Raw genomic sequence first — 21,937 nt, 5'->3', positions numbered from 1 at the left:
TAGGGTTAATTTTGACTTGTTCAGGGTTTGGCATGCAACAATTATGAAGCAAATTGACATTTTGCATAGATACTGGAAAGTTTAGTACAAAACTCAAGATATCCTAATTACACCTTCCGAAATTAAAATACCTAGGCTAAACGATGTATTTTGGCCCATGCGTTACGCACACTTTAGTTTGGCCAACTACGGTGAAATGGGAGGGGCCAAAATACCTCATTTACCCTAAATCTTATACGACAGTGATTTAAAAATTCATTTTATTGATTGGATCCAATCTATACATAAATGCTACTCATATTGTTTAATCAATCAGCCTGTCGACACCAGCCACTAGTTCCGACTGACAGAGTGATCATGCTTTTGGTTCAGTTTATATCACAATTTTACAAAACAAATAATAGTTCCCTGGTTGGTCGATACTCAAACGTACGACGAATTCCCTCTTCCAGAAGATGTAACAATTAAGTGAACTTAGTGTGGAGCCTTCCAACCACCGAATGCAGCTTCAAGTTCTCGTGCGATGCAAAGGGCTAAACGGTCTTGATAGGGTGCAGCAACAACCTGAATGCCGATTGGTAAACCCTGTCGGTTGAATCCCAGTGGAACATGTGTTCCTGGAAATCCTAACGCGTTGAACAACATCGTGTATGTTACACCCGTTACGTGACAAAATGATTCATAATGCCGCAAGGCCGGTTTGGGAAACGTTGGTAGGAACAGGACTCCGTCAGTTCCCAATGTGTCCTAAAATCAAATACTCATTACATTGATTATAACCACCTAACTAGTGAGGATTTAACTTACAATGATCTGTTTTTTAAGTTCTTCTGCCTTCTGCAGATAAATCTGATGTTCCTCGGGGTTAAACAAGTGCTTTGTATTGAGCAATATGTAAAACACAACCGCTGCTAGCGTAAATTGCGATTTTCCAATCATTGCCCTTCCCAGTTCTGCCAGTAAATTATGCTTCTCCTTAGGGTTTTCTCTATTATCGAAAATGTTCGGAACGTCTTCAAGCGACTGCAGCGTACACATGGCCATTTCCATGCTCTCATTTATGTGGTCGAATTCGGCTCGCTCCGTTTGCAGCCCATGGTCCTTGAAGAACTGAACCGCTCGATACATCGCAATTTTGATCTCTTCGTCGACCGGTATGAAACCAAGGTTGAATCCGATGTCCTCCATGTAGTGAATTCGGATGTCCTTGGTGTAGACCGTTTCATCCAGCCGCAATTTGTAGGCTCGCGAACCAGCCATGATGTGCACCAGAGTTGGCAAATCTTTTGCGTACCGACACATGGGGCCAACGGTTAAAAAGTTGCTAAACTTTTCATCGGAAGACGAGGGGAAATGTCCTTTGATTGATATGGCACCTGGGGAGAAAGAATAAGGCCGATTAGTTTTTTGAATAAAGAATTTTCTATTTTCTTATTAATAACGATTTGTTGTGTTCTCGATCAGTATTTCAATAAAACGCTTCTAATTATAAGACGCTGCTTCGATAAAAATGACCAGTTAAGATATTCTGGATGAATTTATGGGCTTAAGCGTAGAATCTCTAACGGTTTGAATTGGATTTTGTGCTACGAAAAGGTTTCAACTGGAAGTTATTGTATGATAAACTCAGTTGATTACATTAAATAATGTTTCTATTTATAAATCAACGCAAAACAGCCCTAAAATTCTTATTACTATCTTATCGTACTTCATAGACATATAGATTAAAGTTAGATTACATTTTTCACCTAATCGCTAATGAACAAAAGCAACCAGCAGATAATAGAAACTTTTCGCGAATATTGCACCGTGCGCTATTTGGCAGCTGATACAGTACAATAACGAATCTCATTTAAATATATTTACCAAATTGATAACCTTGTCCGCAACGAGTCAACACTGCTCGTGTATTTTTTTTTTCACTCACCAGCCGTCGGCTTGTGACCGAAAATTCCATTGAACAACGCCGGCAATCGAATCGATCCAGCTACATCGCTTCCAACGCCAAACAATGACGCTCCGGCAGCAATTAGTGCTCCTTCGCCACCAGACGATCCACCGGCTGTCCGTCGATTGTCATACGGATTGAGTGATCGTCCGGTAATGTGATTGTAGCACTCCCAGCTGAGACAGTATTCCGGCGTGTTGGACACCAACAGTGGGATACATCCTGCGGCTCTTAAAAGTGCCACGGCCTCACCGTCGGCGTTTGCCTTGATTCCTTGGCGTGGCAGTGAACCTCCGGTGAGCAGAGCACCTGAATATAATATCGTTAGATTTTCCAAAATTGTCCATTGATTGATCTGCTTAACTCACCCTTAAGCGAACAACTTTCCTTCACCGTGAACGGAACACCCAGCAGTGGGTATGTTTTAATCAGCCAGATGGCCTGCATATTGGCAATCATGTCATCAGCTTTTTTTGCATCTTCGATAGCGGCAGCAAAGCGCTCCTCCACGACGGCATTGATCAGGGGATTCACCTCTCGTATGCGCTCGATGTACGCTCGTACCACATCTTCCGAACGGAGCTACCGGAGGAAATAAAATGTATGACATAATTAGTAGTTTATATAAAAACCGTTAAATCTTAAAACCAGTCAAAACATCATTATGACACCTAGACGAGTCGAGTTCACCGATCGGGTACTTATAATTCTCATTTTGTTTTGAATCAGTTGTGCGCTTCACTGCCGCACATGCCATACGTCGACGACCCCAGTAAATGATAGGTGTTCCAAGTTCAAGGCTGCCTGACCGCTTTAGACATTTGTGCGGATACATATATGTACTTGTACTTTAACCACTTCTCGTACTTCAATTTTTGGCCACTTAAGACACATAACATTCTGATTGGCTGAACATAACGCATCAGCAAAACCATTCTAATTCACCTTATTCGGAGGAGGAGTGCTTTATAGCTTATCACTTTATGTGTACAGCATAGATACATTGTCCTTGGCTAACATTGCTTGGTTTTCCGGTTACAATCTTATTACTTTTGCTCGTTAGCAAGCTTTTAGCAATTTATTCGATTTTTTTCAAACTTATTTATGGCATTACTTTTGAGCTTGAGTAAGCTTGAGTTTAGGAAGCCTTAATCAATATATCTCAACATATTTCGATTGTTTGTTAGTCTGAACAATTTATGGCAGAACAGAAAAAATCAGACAAAGCCTAGCCTTAAGAAGTTTATTCAGGAGAAATTATTTTCAGTTCAAATCTGTTTTGGTTGAAATTGAGTTGAGACAAAAAATGGGTATGAAATGGGGAAGGCAAATGAGGAGCGTCCAATATAGCTCTAGCTATCCCAAGCCCCTACCTAGCGCCTCCACGTGGCCATACCCGGTAATGCTCTATTGAGTAGCCAAGCTAGGAGGTGCGATACCGTGTGGTTCCCGGCTGTCTGATCTCATAATCGAGGTTTTGGGCAGACGGCGGAGCCACACGATCTTGTTAATAGATAAGCATAATATAAGTTATTTCAATTTTTTTTTTCGTTTTAGCTTATGAAGTATTTACTGCTATATAGTGAAAACTTTGGCCAATACGAGTGTTAATACTGCACATGGATATTGGATACCAGAAGAAAAAATAAATTTATTATTAGAAGCACTTATGGAAACTAAAAGGACGCAGCTCTATTACATTCGAAGGACTGCTGGTGAGATTGTTCTATTTTTACCCTTATATTCCATATTTCATAAATATACTAGAATCGGGAAGAGGGAGGGACCATCAGAGCACTTGTTTGAAGCGGTGGGTCTAAGGAGAGTGAAACAGTCAACTTTCTAGGGTTAATCTTGGCCCGATTAACAACACATCGTGAATAATGAGCGGGCTCTTCTCCCCACCTGCTGGAGTCATTCTGCATTAAGACGGCTTATTCAACGATTGACTCAGGTGACTTAGCCCTTGGAAGGAGATTCTCTAAATCCCTGGTACGTGTAAGTGATATTGCTTATCGACTAATTCCCCTTTGGCCCTTCATACAAGAGTTGGGAAGCATGTCCAATAGTTGAATATGTTCAACTTTTTTTGACATGATAGGCTCATTGCTATGAACGGATGTTCTGCTAAGGCAGGTGGTAGTACCATATATTCATCATATTCATATTCAATTGAGTTGAGACAAAAAAATCGAATTACAATAAAAGAAGACAAATGTTAAAATTTTGCCTCCCAGATGCCATCAAAGTAGGTTGTATGTTCGAATCTCGGCTGAGAAAAACTGTTAAGGTTCATAGGATCGATACGCGGCAAGGATCGAGACAAGCTAGCAGCTTATCCCGCATGCTTTTCAAAATCGCTCTTGAGAGGATGATCCAACGAGCAGATATCGAAACAGGAGGTTTGATTTCCCGTAAGGGTAGCATACTTCTTGACTACGCAGGTGACTTTGATATTAAAGCTAGAAACTTTTCCACGGCAGCAGGGCTGTCATTCGCTCACACTATGCGCCCAATGTTCCAATATTATGCCTTGTCGTACAGAGCGATTCGGCAACACACCTCTACAGCTAATATGCACACAGCGTACGAGCGAAACCGGAGTGGGAGCGAACGACAGCACTCGGTGAAAATCGCCCAGTGAGTGATCATCCAAACAGCACTTGGTGCTGCCGTTTGTCACACTCCGTGCGGAATTAACGCAATTTTTTTTTGTTTTTACAAAATATTTGCCCTTTTAAAAGAGAAAATACACGCTGCACTAAACAACTAATATAGTCTATGTTAAGTTAGTACGGATCAGGTGGCGCAACAGTAAACATGTTTTTTTCAATCACACCGCTTCAACTGACCCAGCGAAGGGTGTACAATCCATCCGCGCAGAGTGCGGCTCTTGGTGTGGTAAAGCACGCAGCAAATTTATCACACTGCGTTTGCGACTGCCTTTTTTTCGTGTGTGTAAAACACGAAAGAGCGTGTTTAGCAAAGGAGAAACTGAAGGGAATTCTTGTGCGAACACACACCGTATGGCGTATGTTGTGTTGTTTAAGAATGTGTGTCTTTTGGTCTGCGCTGCGGTTTATGCCATCTCTGCACGGCAGAAGCCATTTGCGTTAGACAGAAAACCAGCAAGCCAAGAGGATTGGGCTTAAATAAACGCGTCGAAGACCGAATACATGAAAAGTAGAGGCTCAAACGAAACGAACGTGTGTCTTTCGCGGGCGGAAATCGTGTACGGCGACGAACCAGAAGCTGTAGATGAGTACGTGTATGTGACCGTGGATAACAACACGAATAAGGGGATCCAGCAGGGTATTCAAGCAAGACATCGAGTCAACTATGCCCTTCGCAAAACGCTACGATCTACCGTCATAAACCGTTGTACGAACTTGACAATGATACAAACCCTTTTAGAGCGATAGTTTTTATGGATTTGACAATACTCATGGAAAACAAACGCACCCTTGCGGACGGCATTTGGCGGAGTACAAGCTGAACACGAAAAGTAGTGGAGGTGCATTAATCAAGGGCAACAGTCGGTAAGCTACAGTGAACCGGACACGTCGTGAGGAAAACGGTTCTATACAACAACCCTAACGGTACCCAGAACTGAGGAACTCAACGTGCGAGATGGCTCGTCCAGATCTAATGCGACATTTTTTATTTAACAGCACGAAAAATCCCGACTCTAAGCTGCTGATGACGACGAGCATCCTAGAACCACCCCAGTAAATTTGCATGTGCTCTAAACAGCATTATGGTGACGATTACGGCGGCCGGCCGGCCGGTCACGTCGCAAGGATACTGGGTGACTGTGCAGCAAAAACTGTTCTCTTCAGGAACTACATCGTCACCAGGAATAGTGGAACCCAGCGTGCTAGATGGCTCGACTAGATTCAAGTTGACTTGCAAGTATCGAAACGCTCAACGAATGGGTGACGCGTAACCCAGGACCGAGCACAATGGGGATGGGGAGACATTCGCAGCCGGTTATTAGAGAACAGGACACTTACGGGGCTAGTGCAAGGATTCAACTGACGCAAGAAGTACCGCTCGGACGAGATTCGAAAATACGATGACTTGGTTGTTGTGGGATACGAGTGACACCTCCCATTGTGAGTTAACCATAGTTATTTGTTAAAATTGAACACCACTCAATAGCTCCCCTTCCATATCAATATACATTGGTACCCGTGCGGCACAATATCGAGATCGCACTTACACTAGCATATTCGTACAAACCAGGCGCCTCGGTTTGCTAGCATCATCCATCGGCCCCTTCTTCCACAGGCAGTCCTACAGGCCAGACGCAGTGTTAATAGTTCCAATTGTGTCAAGTAATTTCTAGCTGTGGTCGGCCGATTCCACAATTGTTAGATCAGCATCGTACCTCGAAGTTAACTAGAACCCAGAACCCTAATTTTACACCACTTTTTCAAAATTTACGACTTGTGATATCACTACTGAGCTATCTGTTAGTGTCTTTTAGTTTCTCAAATTTTGTTTATTTATTCGTAGCCTAAAGGTACCACATCACACGACCTTGGCGGTCAATTTCCAGGTCCAAAACGAGAGATTAATTGCTGCCCAAACTCGTCGTTTAATTGATATAATGATTCGTATGCTGTGCGGTAAGGCCGCCTCGACTGAGCTCCCAGTTGGCCTCGAGGTTTGATGCTTGCCTGAAAAGCCAGTCGGCGTATGTTCGAATCTCGGCTGTGAGAGGCTGTTAGAGTCAATAGGATTGTAGCAACCGGCCCTGCAATTGTCATGTACTCTAACACCTGGCCGCGAAGTCTGTCGATGAAGAAGGATTAAGTCTTAGAAAGATGTTTAAGTACAAGGCTTTGCTTTTTTTATTACAGAGAATACATCATCTTTGAGTTTGAAATGAGGAGAGTTACTTGGAAGGAGCGTCAAACATAGCTCTGGCTCTTCCAAGCTCTAACCTAGCGCCTCCACGCAGATCTAAGTCAAATGATGACCATTGATGGCCTTACCTGGAAATGCTTCATAAACATACTGGTACATACTGGTGCAGCTAAGCTAGGAGGTGCGTACTTGAGCGACCGTATCCCAGGTAAGGGGCAGCTCACACAGCGTCTGTCTCGGAAGGACCAGATCATTATTAAATGCAGTATCCCGCAAGCTATACCTAAGATGGCAGACCCATAAGCGGGATGTAGGTATCGCGACCCCGGTAAGGTAGTATACCGAAACTCTCACCTATCACGAACAACGAAGAAGGAAATAAACTACTGATCAATCGGTATAGGACACGGCAAGGAAAAGGAAACGAGTAATGGATGAAGATTGAAAACTTGGTTCCTGGAAAGTTCGAACTCTCCAAAAACCGACACGAGCTGGCTTGGTTGCTGTGAGCTGCATCGACTCGGAGTGGAGATTGCTGCTATACAGGAAGTTCGATGGTCAAATTCTGGAGAAAAGGAGTTCCGCGCAATAGATCTTACTGCAGGCACTTCTTTCAAGTACCACATCTACTACAGTAGCGGCAGAAAAGCAGAATATGGTGTCGGTTTCGTAGTGTTGGGAAAGTAAAAGCAACGAGTTATCCGGTGGAGACCCGTAAATGACCGTATATGTGTCCGTAGAGCGTCCAAAACATGACGTGAAAATCATCATCCGAGATGCAAATGCGCAGATCGGGAGAGAACTAAATTTAATCATAAATTTTGTCACGGCCAGAGGAATCGCCATCTGTAGCACTTACTTTCAACGTTTGAATATTCGGAAACACACCTGGAGGCATCCAAATGGAGACTCTAGCTCTCAGATCGATCTTGTCTTGATTGACGGTCGACACTTTGCGGATGTCATCGATGTACGGTCTTTTCGGGGACCAAATATCGACTCTGACCACTCGTAAGATTCCCGCAAGGCTGTCGAACACGGCGAAGGCTCGCACTGAGAGGACGCTGCGTTTCAACATCCAGCAGCTGACGGCAGATGGCGTGGCAGTGGAGTACGCCAGAAATCTTAATCAACGAATCGCAGAACAGCAGGTAGAAGGAGAAGATATAAACGAACTGTGGTGGAACATCCATGGTGCCATCGAAACAGCTGCAAGAGAGGTGGTAGGCACGACGCGTGTAAGACAGCGTAACAGCTGATTTGATGCCGCATGCCAGAGAGTGACAAATGAAAAGAACCAGGGCAGAAGACGCATGCTCACTGGGTCAAAACAGAGAGACTAGAGCTGCGGAAAAAAGAACCCATCGTCTAAAAAAACGCGAGTACGAGGAGCGCGAGCTCGCCGGCACAGAAGAGCGATACGCCAGCAACAACACAAGGAGTTTCTACAAAACGGCGAGATGCAGGAATTTGGCCATGCCTGTGATGTGCAATGATAGTGTTGGCAACCTGCTTACTGACAAAACGGCGGTAGCAGCCAGGTGGAAGGAGTACTTTCAGACACTGTTGAATGGCCAAGCAGTGGAGCCACCAACAGAGGAGGAGGTTAAGAAGGCAATCAGTAAGCTGAAAAACGGTAACGGTAACTGCTGGGAAGGACGGTATCCCGGCCGAACTTCTAAAAGCGGGAAGCGAGCGGCTGTATGAAGCTATCCAACGGATCATTGTCAGGATCTGGGAGAAAGAACTAATGCCAGAGGAGTGGTTGGATGGCCTCATTTGCCCAGTTTTTAAAAAGAGGCATCGACTCGAGTGTAAAAGCTGTTGAAGAATTATATTGCTCAATTTTGCCTATAAGGTGTTCTCCCGTATCCTGTTCTGCAGACTGAGATCGTTAGCGGAGTCCCACGTCGCACAGTGGGGAATCGCTGGCCAGCAGCCAAAAAATGAAAGTTCATTTCGACTCTCCCTTGTATTTTTCCTGTGATTCTATACTATTGAAGTGTTCAAATCCAAAATTTTAGATCAATATGACAAAATTTGAATTTTCTATGAATTTTTAAAATATGCTGTCTCAGCATGTTTTAGTGTTTTTTTGAAAAATAACCCAATATTTTAAAACATGCTAGAGGTCTAACGGTAGCTCGGATTTCAACGGTGTCTAAGGAAAAGTTCTTCGAAAAATAGTGCTGAATAAAGCCCATTAATTGAGTATGCAGTAATTTTATCATAGTATGCCACAATTTTAATTTTCATTAAAAAAGTGCCATATTTTCGCGTAAAACACGCTTAAAAGTTTTAAAGCCAAGGTTCGCCACTATTGACACTACCGGTAAAAGTTAGCGTAAAATATGAGCTTTCAAATGGATATAGTCTCATTTAGCGCAGAGTAGCGCAGAGCACAGATGTTACGCTTGTAAGGCTACTATATCAGAATTCAACAATATAGACAAAATGCAAACACTCAAAGTAAACGTAGGATATCTTAATTATGGGATATCTCCTTTACATGGTTGGATAAGCTGCATCGAATGTATGGTCCATATTGCATATTGACTAGATTTTAGAGGTTGGAGAAAATCTGGGGGATACAGCGATAGTAACGACGGAAATACAGCTTGAAGATCTTATGCCAATCCTGGTATAAGTTCTGAAATCACGGGTATAGATATGAATTTAATTAAAAGGTTGAGAAATTTTCTTTAGCAAGTTATTGAACACATTATTTCAGAAAAATTCGAAACTTATTGTTTGTTTACCAAAAACCTTTATGTCAGGGTATAGTCCTCATATAATACGTCCACTGCAATGCAAAGAATTTGAATTCGCTGTCATAAATGAATCTAGACAACTATATTGCTGATAGGACGAATGATAGAAGAAGCACAAAAATAAATTTTTTTTTGTTTAATTATATAGTCACTTTAACAACTCGGGTCATTCGTGACTTTCGCGGGGTTGGGAATTGAACCACGGTCCTCGGTGTGAGAGGCATGAATGCTAGCCACTACACCGGTATTGACCCTCATAAAAATAAGGTTATTGCCTTATGCTAAAAATAGTCATAAAAATACAAGACAATATTTTACATGCATAAATGAGTGTGAAAATATAAATCGTGATAGAATTATTCGTCTTCTTATTTCTCCAGATAAAGCTTATAGCTTCTTCGAAACGGAAAAATGTGATTAGAAAAATCTTTCTGAGAACGCTATATTACTATTGAGGATGAAATGTGAAACGAGTGATTCTGCAGAAGGAGAAGAAGAAGAAGAAGAAAAAGAAGAATATGGAGATAAAGAAGATTAAGAAAACTAATTAGGGGAAAAGTTTTGATTTTCGAGTAATATTACCTTATATGGATTTTGTGTTGCTTATAAAAGCTCATACTTGCTTTGTATTGTTTTATATAATGTTTTATCCTATAAAAACCCATCTGCAATAGTTTTCCAAATGACCCTCATTTCTTATGCGTCATTATACTTAAAAAATACTTAAAAAATAGTTGAAAATTCTCCCTAACACAAAAAATATACGTTCTAATGCAAAATAAACCTGAAATTCGGGCTCAGCACCCCAAAATTACTTAAGAACCACATATTATCCTTGATTTAAAGAGATTTTTTTGCTTGGCCAGCATTTGTATGGAGTCGCCCCACTGTGCGTCGGCGAGTACCAAACTGATTTACGTGAGCGTCGCTCCACGATGGATCAGATGTTTACCCTGCGTCAGTTGCTAGACAAGTTCCGGGAGTACAACTTGCAGACACATCAGCTGTTTGTGGACTTTAGGACGGCGTACGATTCAGTCAAACGGAATGAGCTGTGGCAGATAATGGTTTTCCGATGAAACTAGTGCGAAACTACGCTGATTCATGTGACGTTTGATGGGCCCAAATCATGCGTTAAAATAGCGGGTGAGACCTCAACCGCTTTTGTGACATGGGATGGACTGAAGCAAGGGGATGCATTCTCTAACCTGCTATTTAACATCGCCTTGGAAGGTGCAATACGAAGAGCAAACTTGGAAAGGAATGAAACTATCATCACGAAATCTCACATGTTTCTTGGCTTTGTGGATGACGTCGATATCATCGGAATCAACCGTAGAGCAGTGGAAGAGGCCTTCAGGCCTTTTAAAAGGGAAGCGACGAGATTTGGGCTTATCATTAACACCGCCAAAACGAAGTACATGATTGCTGGCAGAGAACGAGGGAGATTAAGTGGTGTTGGTGCCGAGTTGGAGTTAGATGGGGAACGATATGAAGCAGTAGAGGAATTTATATACCTTGGTACACTCGTGACATGTGACAAAGAAGTAAGCCGCGAAGTGAAACGACGAATTGCAGCCGCGAATCGGGCTTTCTACGGATTATGTAGCTAGCTGAAGTCCCGTAGTTTGCAAATTCGCACAAAACTTGCGCTCTATAGATCACTAATCCTCTCGGTGGCCCTTTACGGACATGAATCATGGACGCTAAAGGAAACTGATCGACGAGTGCTTGGGGTTTTTGAGCGTAAAATTCTGCGATTCATACTTGGTGGTACAATGGAAGATGGAGTGTGGCGCAGACGCATGAATCCCGAGCTGTATTAAGTATACAAATATGCTGATAAAGTGGTATAGCACATGGCCAGAATGTCCGACGAAAGAGTAGCCAAAACTATTTTCAGCAGAGAACCAGGAAGAGGCCATAGACTCCGAGGCAGACCCCGCACTCGATGGATGTGCGCTGTCGAAGACGATGCATGTTCAGCTGGTGTTCGTAGAGATTGGAAAACGGCAGCCCAGGACCGACAGTACTGGAGGACCATAATTCGCTCGGCGGAGGATCGGTAACGGACCGTTGCCACTAAAGTAAGTAAGTAAGTAAGGATACATCATTTTCATCTGCATCTTTCCACAGAAATAGCAACGGTCTAGAAAATTCTCAAGATTCTCATTTTATCTCACTGTTCCCCAACAGGCAGGATGAGTGAGACAACGAGCAGTAAATATTGAGACACATATTGTTTTTGTTATATAGATAGTTTAGAAGGCGGATAAATAGTTATTGTGTCTATTTGAAAAATCCGTGTGAAATTTGTGTCAAAAGAAGCTTCAAATTTAATGTGTAATTTAAACCTCTAGTCCCTAATCCCGCCGTTTGGGATGCTGGTTGAATCTATATAAATCCTTATAAATCTTAGACACTTCTTCTTAATACTCATATTTTCTCATTACATAATCTAATTTAATTATTTAATACGTAGCCTTGAATTTTTAAATTACTTTGAAACATTTATTTTGCACAATTCATAAATTCACGTAAACCCAAAACGTAAACCGAGAAGAGTTTGGACACTAGCACTAGACAGTTAAGATATGTGCTCATTTACTATCGGTTACCTCTTAGCAGGCTCTACTGGCAGGAACTCTCTTAAGTTACAGTTAACAAGATAGTGTTATTTTTCATTATAGAAGCTTGTGCCAACAGAAATTACGGTGCTTAAAAGGCGGCAAATAGGTAGAGAGTCAATCTCAAAATGCAGTGTTGCTGATTACAAGAAAAATTTTACATTCAAATGGGCGCAATCACTCATAAAAGTGCTATTCTAGATTGAATCGTGTCTGTCTTCGGCTGACTTATTGCCTGGAATATTTATAACGAAAAACTACAAGGTATACAGCCCTAAGGGTTGTACGAAAGTGTGACGTAGGACTATATCAGATCATTAGATCAAAGACTAATGTAAACTGCATTTCTGGCATATGTATGTTTATACGAATCTGTGAGTGCCACTGTTTAAGTGAATGTTTAAAAGAGAAGAGCGAAATATTCAGATTCAATTCTTCATTGAATGCAATGGTGGCGTGGATGGAGGTTCATAGGTGCAACGCCTGCAACCATTGAGACATATATATTTCTTTTAAAAATCACTTGTGTGCATCATAAAGGTTGAAATAGCAATGATTATGTGTAGCTTGACATGTTTCAATAATCTTACTTTAACTCGCTTGTGGCCTTTAAAAGAGTCATTGGATACAAATAATATTAAAGCCAAAGCACGTTCATCGCAAATATGACGTGCCATTCGAATGTCCTTCTCTTTTGACATGAATGGCAACAGGCACGTAAGTTAGCGGCATCAATTCACTGTCTATTGGTCCAAGAAGGTTTTACTAGTTTACTTTCACAGCTTATCGCTTGTTACATAGCAAAAAATATTGCATATACGCAAAAAAATCTTTGTATAAGAGTTTTATTTGTATAAGAGTCCCTATCATCCTACCACAGAAGTGAGGGATCTCAAACCATCATAAAATAAATTCATGCATCCAAAAACCCACACATGCCAAATTTAGTTCAATTTGCTTGATTAGTTCTCGAGTTATGAGGAAATTTGTATTTCATTTGTATAGGAGCCCCCCCCCCCCCCCCCCCCTTTGAAATACGAATGGGTCTCAGTACACCATAGAAAAAATTCCTGCCTTCTTAAACCTCCACATGCCAAGTTTGGTTCCATATTCCATAAAATTGTTGGTCATTTTATCTATCAAACGACTCATAAATTGTTCAGTTTCGATCAGTAGTTTAGTGGATATTAGCATTTGAAATCTTTCATTCAAATATTACACTTCTATTTTCGTTTTTACAAAGTGCTACCCAGTCCCAGTATAGTAAACAAAGACGTAGTCCTACGTCAAAATTTCGCCAAAGATACCGAAGCGATTCAATCTAGAATAGTACTTTTATGAGCGATTGCGCACTCTTGAATGTAATTTTTTTATGCAAACAGCAATAATAAAATTAGAGTAGTATATTTTACAAGGTGGTATTCCATAGAAATTTTCTCTTTCATTTTCCAACTTTACGAGTAATAGAGGCTAAACCAAAAGTTTCCCTATGCTAAAGCTCATAGCTATATGAAAATGATGGTCTGATTTTTCAACTAACGTTTTGTCTAATTTTTACAACTCTTTCACAACGGTAAGCAGTATTTTAGTACGGAAGTTGTGTGAATAAGCTACCACTTTGCTGCTTGGCATCTGTGAGCTCAATCCTGCCACCTCTCGAAGATGATGATTATGATGACGCTATTAAAAGACAGCCATACGGTACGATCCAAGCATGCAAGATGACCGGCCAAATTACACAAAGTGTGTTACTTTTCATCGAATGTACCTTCATTGTTTGCTGTTGTCCGTTCTGGCAATCATCCGCGTGATTGTATCCGGATGAAAAACATGCTGCTGCCATATAATTAACGTACATGGCACAGCTCAGGTGCAGACATTTTTTGCTAGCGAAAATTTGCTAATAATTGAACATGACTGTAGTCTAAGAGAGTAATTGTCCGGATAAGTGCTAAACTAAGAAAGAAGTTTTTATGAGTTAGTTACGAATCAGTAGACAGGTTAGCAAACGACATAAAGTTTACTAGAAACCCCACGAATGTGTGGTGTTGTCGAAATCAATCTGTGTGTAATGAATATCCTGATTTGGCTTGGTAATTTGGAGTGCTTGTTAATTGTTGGTTCGGTATAAATTCTATCTACCAGCAAATGTTCAGCATTAACGTGGAGAATATAATTGTGGTTTCAACAATATTTGTGATTGTTTTGGGCATTAAAAGGAATTTTATTTTGTTTTTAACTTAACTGAATGATTGAAATAAAAAATATCATTGTAATGTCAATGTTAAATTCTAATTGAAAATACTTAACTTTTAATTTAATTTAAGCTGTTATTTTTTAGCTTTCGAAATAACAAAGTTTTTTCAGGTTTTTTATCAATATTTCAATTAAACTCAAAACAACAATCATATTGTTTGAAACGAACTGGAAATTTCTCTCTCTGTGAAATAATCGATTAAAACATGGATTATTTGTAAAAAGGAGCAACTAAAAGAATCAGTTTAGAACACTGAAGTTATCGTAGATACATCATTTTTGTCTTGCTTCTACTACTTTTACTGTATCAAAATATCTGATGCCTGCTCACGCAGAATTAGCATTGATCACACCATACTTGATTGGAATGATAATGTGGAATAATCTATTGCGATAGTGCCTGTTTGGCGGACGACACGTGCGATGTCAACATGACAATTACCCCGTGGCTTGGTGTAAATCGTGATTATAACGCTAATGAAGTGAACTATTGCCCTCTAAGAGCTAGGATATTTGAGGGACATATGCGCTATTTGCGTAGTGTAAGCTCTCAATCGTGACTAATACAGAATTTGATAACCTACTTTGTGGCGCAGGTGAGAACGCTCCCAACTGTAACTATATTTATGTATAGGAATCACTCACTTTAGAGGTGACTAGACTAAAGGGAATAAGGTAGTCGAGAGAATTAGTGTTTGATTTAACGATGAAATCAATAACACGAAATAAAAATACAAATGGCAACGATAACCTCGACCAAAATTAATTTTCAGAATATTTCCCTCCTTTTAAGCATTATTTTAGAAACATTAATTGTTAAATGATCCTGTTAGAATTTATGAGCTATTCTCAAAGCGGCGTCTGTGTCGGGTACAAGAACCAATGACGGATAGAATAAGAAACACGGTTAACCCAATATGGCTCAACGTATAAAATTTAATACGTGATTTCATTGTAGCCCGGGTCACAATGGGTTAACTATACTATAACTAACTAATTAACATCACCTCGCTGGCACTGGTGAGAAATGAACTGTCATCGTACACGATGTGAATATGGTAAAAATGTCAGCACCGTAACGAGTTGCAATACATACTCAACGCAGTGGCTAACTAATGCAAATTGATAATACCGGTAGAATAAAGTTTAATGATTTATTTACGACTATTCCGCGTCCAAATAACAGACAGAAAGCACACTGTTGCGCCAGACAGTGATTGCGTATGTACAATTAGTCATTGAATATAAAATGTTCTGATATGTTTATTGATGGATATGTACACAGAAATTGAAGCTTAGACAATTTAGGTAAAGATATAGCCACACATTATTAAAGTTGTTTTCCATCGATCAAAATTGGGTTTAGTTCTGGAAGAGATTTACGTGAATTATTTTTCAACGTGCCAATACTGTGGCTGGCAAAGGGTGAACAAGGGCATTCCATAACCTCTATTCACTAACTCCTGTTCCTACCTCAACGTGGTGCCGGTTGGGGTACGCAACCTCGGTGTTGCCGTACGCTTGCAAGAAAGGGGGCTCCCGCCCACATTAAGAAGGCAGCCCCATCAGCGGGATTAGGACTTTAGGTTAACAGCTTATACTGTACCAGGACACAAAAAGTTAATGAAAATGAAAAAAAGAAATCTCTCTGGATTATTGACAACGACCTTTAGCATTAAAACACGGACACGAATCGGAACATGGAATATACTGACCCTAGCCCAGCAGGGCAAGCTGGCTCAGCTTACAAGGGAAGCTGGTCGCCTGGAGCTGGCCGGGTACTGGCGAACACAATACATCATCCGGGTACGTCTTGTTCAACTCTGGCATACGAGGTAAAAATGCTACCTACTCGAGAAAGAGGAGTTGGATTTCTACTGTGGGGACCGATTAATGAGCGAATAATCGTTCCCAGACTCAGTACACGGGTTAGGAGCCTTACAGCAATCCAGTGCTATGCGCCAACAGATGCTGCCGACCTGCAGGAGAAAGAGAGTTTTTACAGCCAGCTGAACAGCGTGGTTGAGAAAATCCCGAAGGGGGACATTAAAATCCACTTGGGCAACTTCAACGCGAAGATTGGCTCAAACAACGCGGACCTTGAACGCGTCATGGGACGCCATGGCCTAGGAGAGCATGGCTGTGGTAATATCAACATGGTCATTGGTGGATCGCTCTTCCTCCATAGACCAGTACATAAAGACAGGTGGGTTTCCCGCGACGGCCGATCAGAAACCTAAATCGACCACATCAGCCGAAAATGGCGAAGAAGCCTTTTTTATGTACGCAACAAACGCAGCGCTGATATCGCATCCGACCATCATCTTGTTATCACTGAAATACGCTTGCGCGTCGCACGTGTCCAACGACGGGAAGAGAAAGTTGGGTGCCACTACGACGTCCCCCGATTGGAGAATTCTGAGGTATAAGGGCCTTTGTCGAACAACTTGAACCCCGAGCCTCGGAAATGCCACCTGGTGGAACCGTCGAAGAGCAATGGACCGGCATCAAGAAGACCTTCATCACGACCAGTGATGAAACCCTTGGCAAAGTGCGCAGCGAGCGGAGCTAGTGGATTTCAGATGAAAGTTCGGCTAAGACAGCTGCCCGTCAACGATACACCGAACTGGAGAGGGCTGTTAAACGTGCTTGTAGGTGGGACAAGAGAGCCAGGACTAACTCTCTAGCCGATCAAGGAGAAACCGCCGCCGCCAATGGTGATATGGATGAGATACAAAGATGCCGATAAAGGACAGAGCTGGTCAGCTACTGACTGACCGTACAGAACAGCTTAAGCGATGGACTGAACGTTTTGATCAACTCTTCCGAGTTTCAAACGTCAGAGACCAACGTATTACGCCTATAGTTTGTCGAATTAATCGTGTCAACTCGGAGGCGTCGTTGCTGAATAAAATTGTAGCAGCCATCAAGGGTATGAAATCCAACAGAGCGCCAGCGCCGAAATGCTGAAAGCTGACCCATCTTTGTCAGCCCAGATGATCCATCAGCTCTTCAGCAATATATGGGAAACCGGGAACTTTTTTGGTGGACTGGATGCAGGGCATATTGGTCAAAAGCCCTAAGAAAGGAGACGGAATTCGGTAACTGGCGTGGCATCACGTTGCTCTGTATTACTCTCAAAGTACTATGTAAGGTAGGGTAAACAACGTATTTTGGACCCCCTCAGCAGCTGTATATAATTTGGACACTTACAGCAAAATCAAATGCAAGTGTCCAAATTATGTACAGCTGCTGATGGGGTCCAAAATAGGTTGGTTACCCTAATCCTCAGCCGAATTCAGCTCTCCGGCGGTAGCAAGCTGGATTCCGTGCTGAGCGATCATGTGTAGGTCATATCTCAACGCTCCGCATTATATTGGAGCAGATCAACGAATTCCAGGACTCTCTTCTGCTGGTGTTCGTTGACTTCGAAAAGGCGTTCGACCGACTCAACCACGCAAACATCTGGGGCGCACTTAGGCGTAGAGGAGTTCCAGATAAGCTAGTCCATCTCATCAAGGGTCAGTACGAGGTGTTCTCGTGCAATGTTTTTCGTCTTGTGTTACTGCTGGCGTGAGACAGGGCTGCATTTTATCATTGCTTCTGTTTCTCATCGTTATCGATGGGATATTAATTGGAGCAATTGACAGTAGACCAAATCGATGATTGCCTTGGAATCCTCTAACGTTGGAGCAGCTAAATGAGCTCGACCTAGCCGACGGCATTGTCTTGCTCGCACAACGCCGAAACGATATGCAGAGCAAATTAGATGACCTCTCCGAGAGCTCCCAGGCAGCAGGTCTCACAGTCAATGTAGTAAAAACGAAGTCTATGTAGTGAACAATGACAATTCCACCCACTTCACAGTCAATATCTTGGTAGCCAGACAACGCCCAATGGTGGTACCAAGATTGATATAGCCACACGGATCAGGAAGGGCAGGGGTGCCTTTGCAGGTCTGCGAAACATTTGGCACTCAAACCTGATCACACTACGTACGAAAACCCGAATCTTTAATTCAAACGTTAAATCCGTTCTGCTGTATGCCTGCGAAACGTAGTGCGTCTCAGCGGAGACAACGCAAAGCTACAGGTATTCATTAACCGGTGTCTGAGATATATCATTCGTGCCTGGTGACCTGATAACTGGATATCCAATGAGGAACTCCATTGTCGGTGTCAGCAACGGCCGATAGCCACAGAGATTCGTGAACGTAGGTGGAAGTGCATCGGACACACCTTGAGGAAAGGAGCGAACGAGGTCTGCAGCAGAGAAGCACTCGACTGGAATCCACAAGGACAGCGTAGAAGAGGCAGACCCAGAGGCTCATGGCGACGCATCCTACCCAACGACATCCGGACTGTAGACAGGTAAAAGCCATGGCGGGTAACCGTCAGCAGTGGAGATCTCTAATTTCACTCCTTTGTTCTGCCGGACCGGCGGACATGGACACATAAGTAAGTAAGTACCAATGCCGATCTCCAAGAAGTCAAACGAAAAATAGGGTTTCATCATCTTGCATGCTACTCAACATCGCTTTTGATGATCCGACAAGAGGGACGATTTTCACCAGCACCAACCAACTCCTAGACCTTGGAGATGATTTTGATATCACAGCCAGGAACTTTGCGCAGGACTAGGCTAAAAATAAATGCGTCGAAGACCAAATATATGAACGGAAGAGGCTCAAAGGAAACAAACGCGTGCCGCTCACGGACGGTAACCGTTGACGACGACGAAACCTAAGTGGTAGATGAATTCGAGTATTAGTGGAAAGTACTGCGGACGATATTTGGCGGAGTACAAACTGAAAGTGGAAAGTGGTGGAGGCGTATGAATCACTGCTTGAAGAGATTCCCATCGTAGATCTGGTGAAAGTCGGTACGGTACGATGGATAAGGATGCGGGACAACAGTGCGACGAAAATGGGTCTCTTCAACAACCCCATCGGCACCAGGAACAGATGGGCTCAACGTGCAATATGGCTCACCCAGGTCGAAAATAATTTGCATAATTTGAAACTCCTGAGATGATTGAAAAATTAGCGACTGATGGCCCAAGATCGAGTTGAATGGAGACGACTGCTTTTGAAACAGCACAACAATCCGACACGTGCTGCTTCAAGAAAACATACGAATAGGGTGTTGAATGAGCCTTTCTCTGGATAGCCGCCAGCTTTGCAATCTATTTCGCTTCAAACGGAATCGAGAAATGCAGATCGAGATTCCTGCAGCATTCATGAAGTTAGCCTTCACATTTATCTCTTCCAAGTGCAAACTAAAGGTTAACACACAATCATTGTTCGCATCAATTATGCATGTGATTGACCCTGCTGTAACGTACGACCCGGAACAGACGAGATAGTTGAACATAATTGGAATTGGTTGCAGATTGCGATTGCGAAATGCATTTTGAGTATCCGTTAAGGATAGCTTGGATACTTGTAACTAAAAATTGTAACTTTTAATGTATTCGATTTCCGTACGCACACCACACTAATATAGCCAGCAATACATTCGAGTTAAACTGCAAAAATAGTTAGTTGGTTAACGACCAGACTATGCTTCGACTGATGCTTCGCATACCTGCAGGAAGAAGATGGACACTTTGTGATCCTCAGCCTCTTGTCCAGTATTTCATATCTCTACCCACCCGTGTTGGGGTCAGGGTTGCGATTTTTTAATTTCAATATCAATATTCCGATGAAAATGAATGCAGTTATTAGTCAAAATTGGCATAATAGCATACCAGACGAAAAAGAAAACATCACGCTGTATCTGAGTGAAAATATATTGCAGTTTATGCCGCCAAAATTATTTTCATTCATTAGGTACTGCCACGTGTTGGTTGGTGCTTTCAACATTAATATCACCACGCTGTTTCTTTTATAACTTTTACATTTTTCAAGCAATTAGTTGGGGGGGGGGGGGGGGGTTCTTCCAGAAATATATCTTATTTTCGGTCCTTTGCGACGATGTATTTTGATTGCCGAAATTTTATGAAACGGAAGTTATGGGCAAATGCCGAAAGGTGGCATGTTGCAACATAATAGTTCGAAATAGAACTGAAAACATATCTGTAGTGAAAACAACTGCAGTGGAATCTTGGGATCAACTTCTAAAGTTGTGACTAAAACGTGATCATGTATGCGTATAAGTCAATTTCTTGTCTCATATCTGTCTTCATTCTCATAAGCATAACTGCTGCCCTGCAACACCATGTCCCTCCATCGTGTCCAAAATATAAATTATCTAGCGTTTCCATATTCACCATTTAAGTACAACATTCAGGTAAAGACGTTTACCTCTTTATTTCTGATACGTTCGGCCAAATCCACGGCAGGTATTTCCAGCATTTCGTTGCGAATTTCTGGGAAAGGTGTTTTTCGCCGGGGTCCGCCGACAAATTTGATGAACGGCGTTAGCACCACATTGAGTATCCTCAGTACAACGCCTAGTACTCGTAGCCAGAGCTGCATGTTCGTATCGTTCTTACTCACAGTTACCCGTGCACTAACAGATATTTTTACGGTTTCTTATCGATTTTCGCAGTGACCCCTTTCAGAACAGCGATTTTCCTCTTGGGTTCTAACTGTGTTACCATTAACTCACTGAAAACTAGTTGACTGGCCTGTGTGCAAATCAAAATTGAACTAACGAAACTGTTTCCTAACTCAGCACGCACGTCCCCACCAGGAATAATTTTACACACCGAATTCAGCTAGACGAGGTCATCTGGTTACAAAACTCTATCTCCATTACATGTAGTAACTAGCACAACACAGCAGATTTATCGTCACAGTCGGCTTCCCGGTTCAAGTATTCAGCCTTTTACAAGTTGCTGCTAGTATGTAATAATAATGACAGGTTCTAAGTCGACGATGATCTGCAGCAGTTTCTAGTAACTTTTCTATGATCTGCGCCAATTAGTCGGGTTCAACACACAATCCGTTCACTATCTTTTGTTTAAACAAGCTTGTTAGGATGCGCAGCACTAGATGCAATCTAATCTAATTAGAACCCGGCTATTTTGCGATTGTTTCGATCTATTACCACCTAGTTTTATGAATTCTTTGCTGTAGGCACACCGCGAGTAGATTTGAACGCAAACTAGAATTCACTCTTGACTCGCACATTCGATGATTCAACCGTTTCTCGCAGTCGGTCAAGAATCGGAACCGAGCTGCTCGCAGTCCAGCGAAACACTGAGAGCGCGGAATTGTACACAACACCGGCAGGCCACTTCTGGTGACTGGCATCGGCATGGCAAAAGAAGGCAAGATAGTAGCCTCGCAGTATTTGCTGTACATATTGCGATTAGGTATGAACATCTACTTACACCACTACCGCATAGAAGAAGGTTCTCAAATCTCAATGCGCGAGTCGGTAGCGCTGATGGTGCGAGTAAGTAGGTACATTCGGACACCACAATCGGGATGTTGATAGCGCCGATAATGTGCATAG

At 42.2% G+C, this 21,937-nt stretch overlaps 1 protein-coding gene across 1 annotated transcript; it reads right to left on the bottom strand.

Moving 5' to 3' along the window:
- Positions 1–296: 296 nt before the first annotated feature.
- LOC128740097 (fatty-acid amide hydrolase 2-B-like) lies at positions 297–21,642 on the bottom strand. The gene is made up of 5 exons (XM_053835609.1): positions 20,779–21,642; positions 2,317–2,530; positions 1,928–2,257; positions 808–1,376; positions 297–747 (listed from the first exon to the last, which is right to left on the bottom strand). Exons 1-5 carry the CDS (start codon positions 20,950–20,952, stop codon positions 475–477), a joined length of 1,560 nt encoding a protein of 519 aa, XP_053691584.1. The 5' UTR covers positions 20,953–21,642; the 3' UTR covers positions 297–474.
- Positions 21,643–21,937: the final 295 nt, after the last annotated feature.

Source organism: Sabethes cyaneus, chromosome 1, assembly GCF_943734655.1.
Source record: "Sabethes cyaneus chromosome 1, idSabCyanKW18_F2, whole genome shotgun sequence".
NCBI classification, from domain to species: domain Eukaryota; kingdom Metazoa; phylum Arthropoda; class Insecta; order Diptera; family Culicidae; genus Sabethes; species Sabethes cyaneus.
The sequence above is the reverse complement of the archived record's forward strand: the minus strand, read 5'-3'. Positions and strand labels throughout refer to the sequence as shown.

What these genes read in the sequence shown, in the direction of transcription:
- LOC128740097 (XM_053835609.1), bottom strand. Translation starts at nt 20,952, where the DNA reads ATGCAGCTCTGGCTACGAGTACTAGGCGTTGTACTGAGGATACTCAAT. An exon ending in AACGTATCAGAAATAAAGAG is followed by an intron (nt 2,531 to 20,778) that starts GTAAACGTCTTT and finishes TTCCTCCGGTAG; the next exon opens with CTCCGTTCGGAAGATGTGGT. An exon ending in GGAAAGTTGTTCGCTTAAGG is followed by an intron (nt 2,258 to 2,316) that starts GTGAGTTAAGCA and finishes TATTATATTCAG; the next exon opens with GTGCTCTGCTCACCGGAGGT.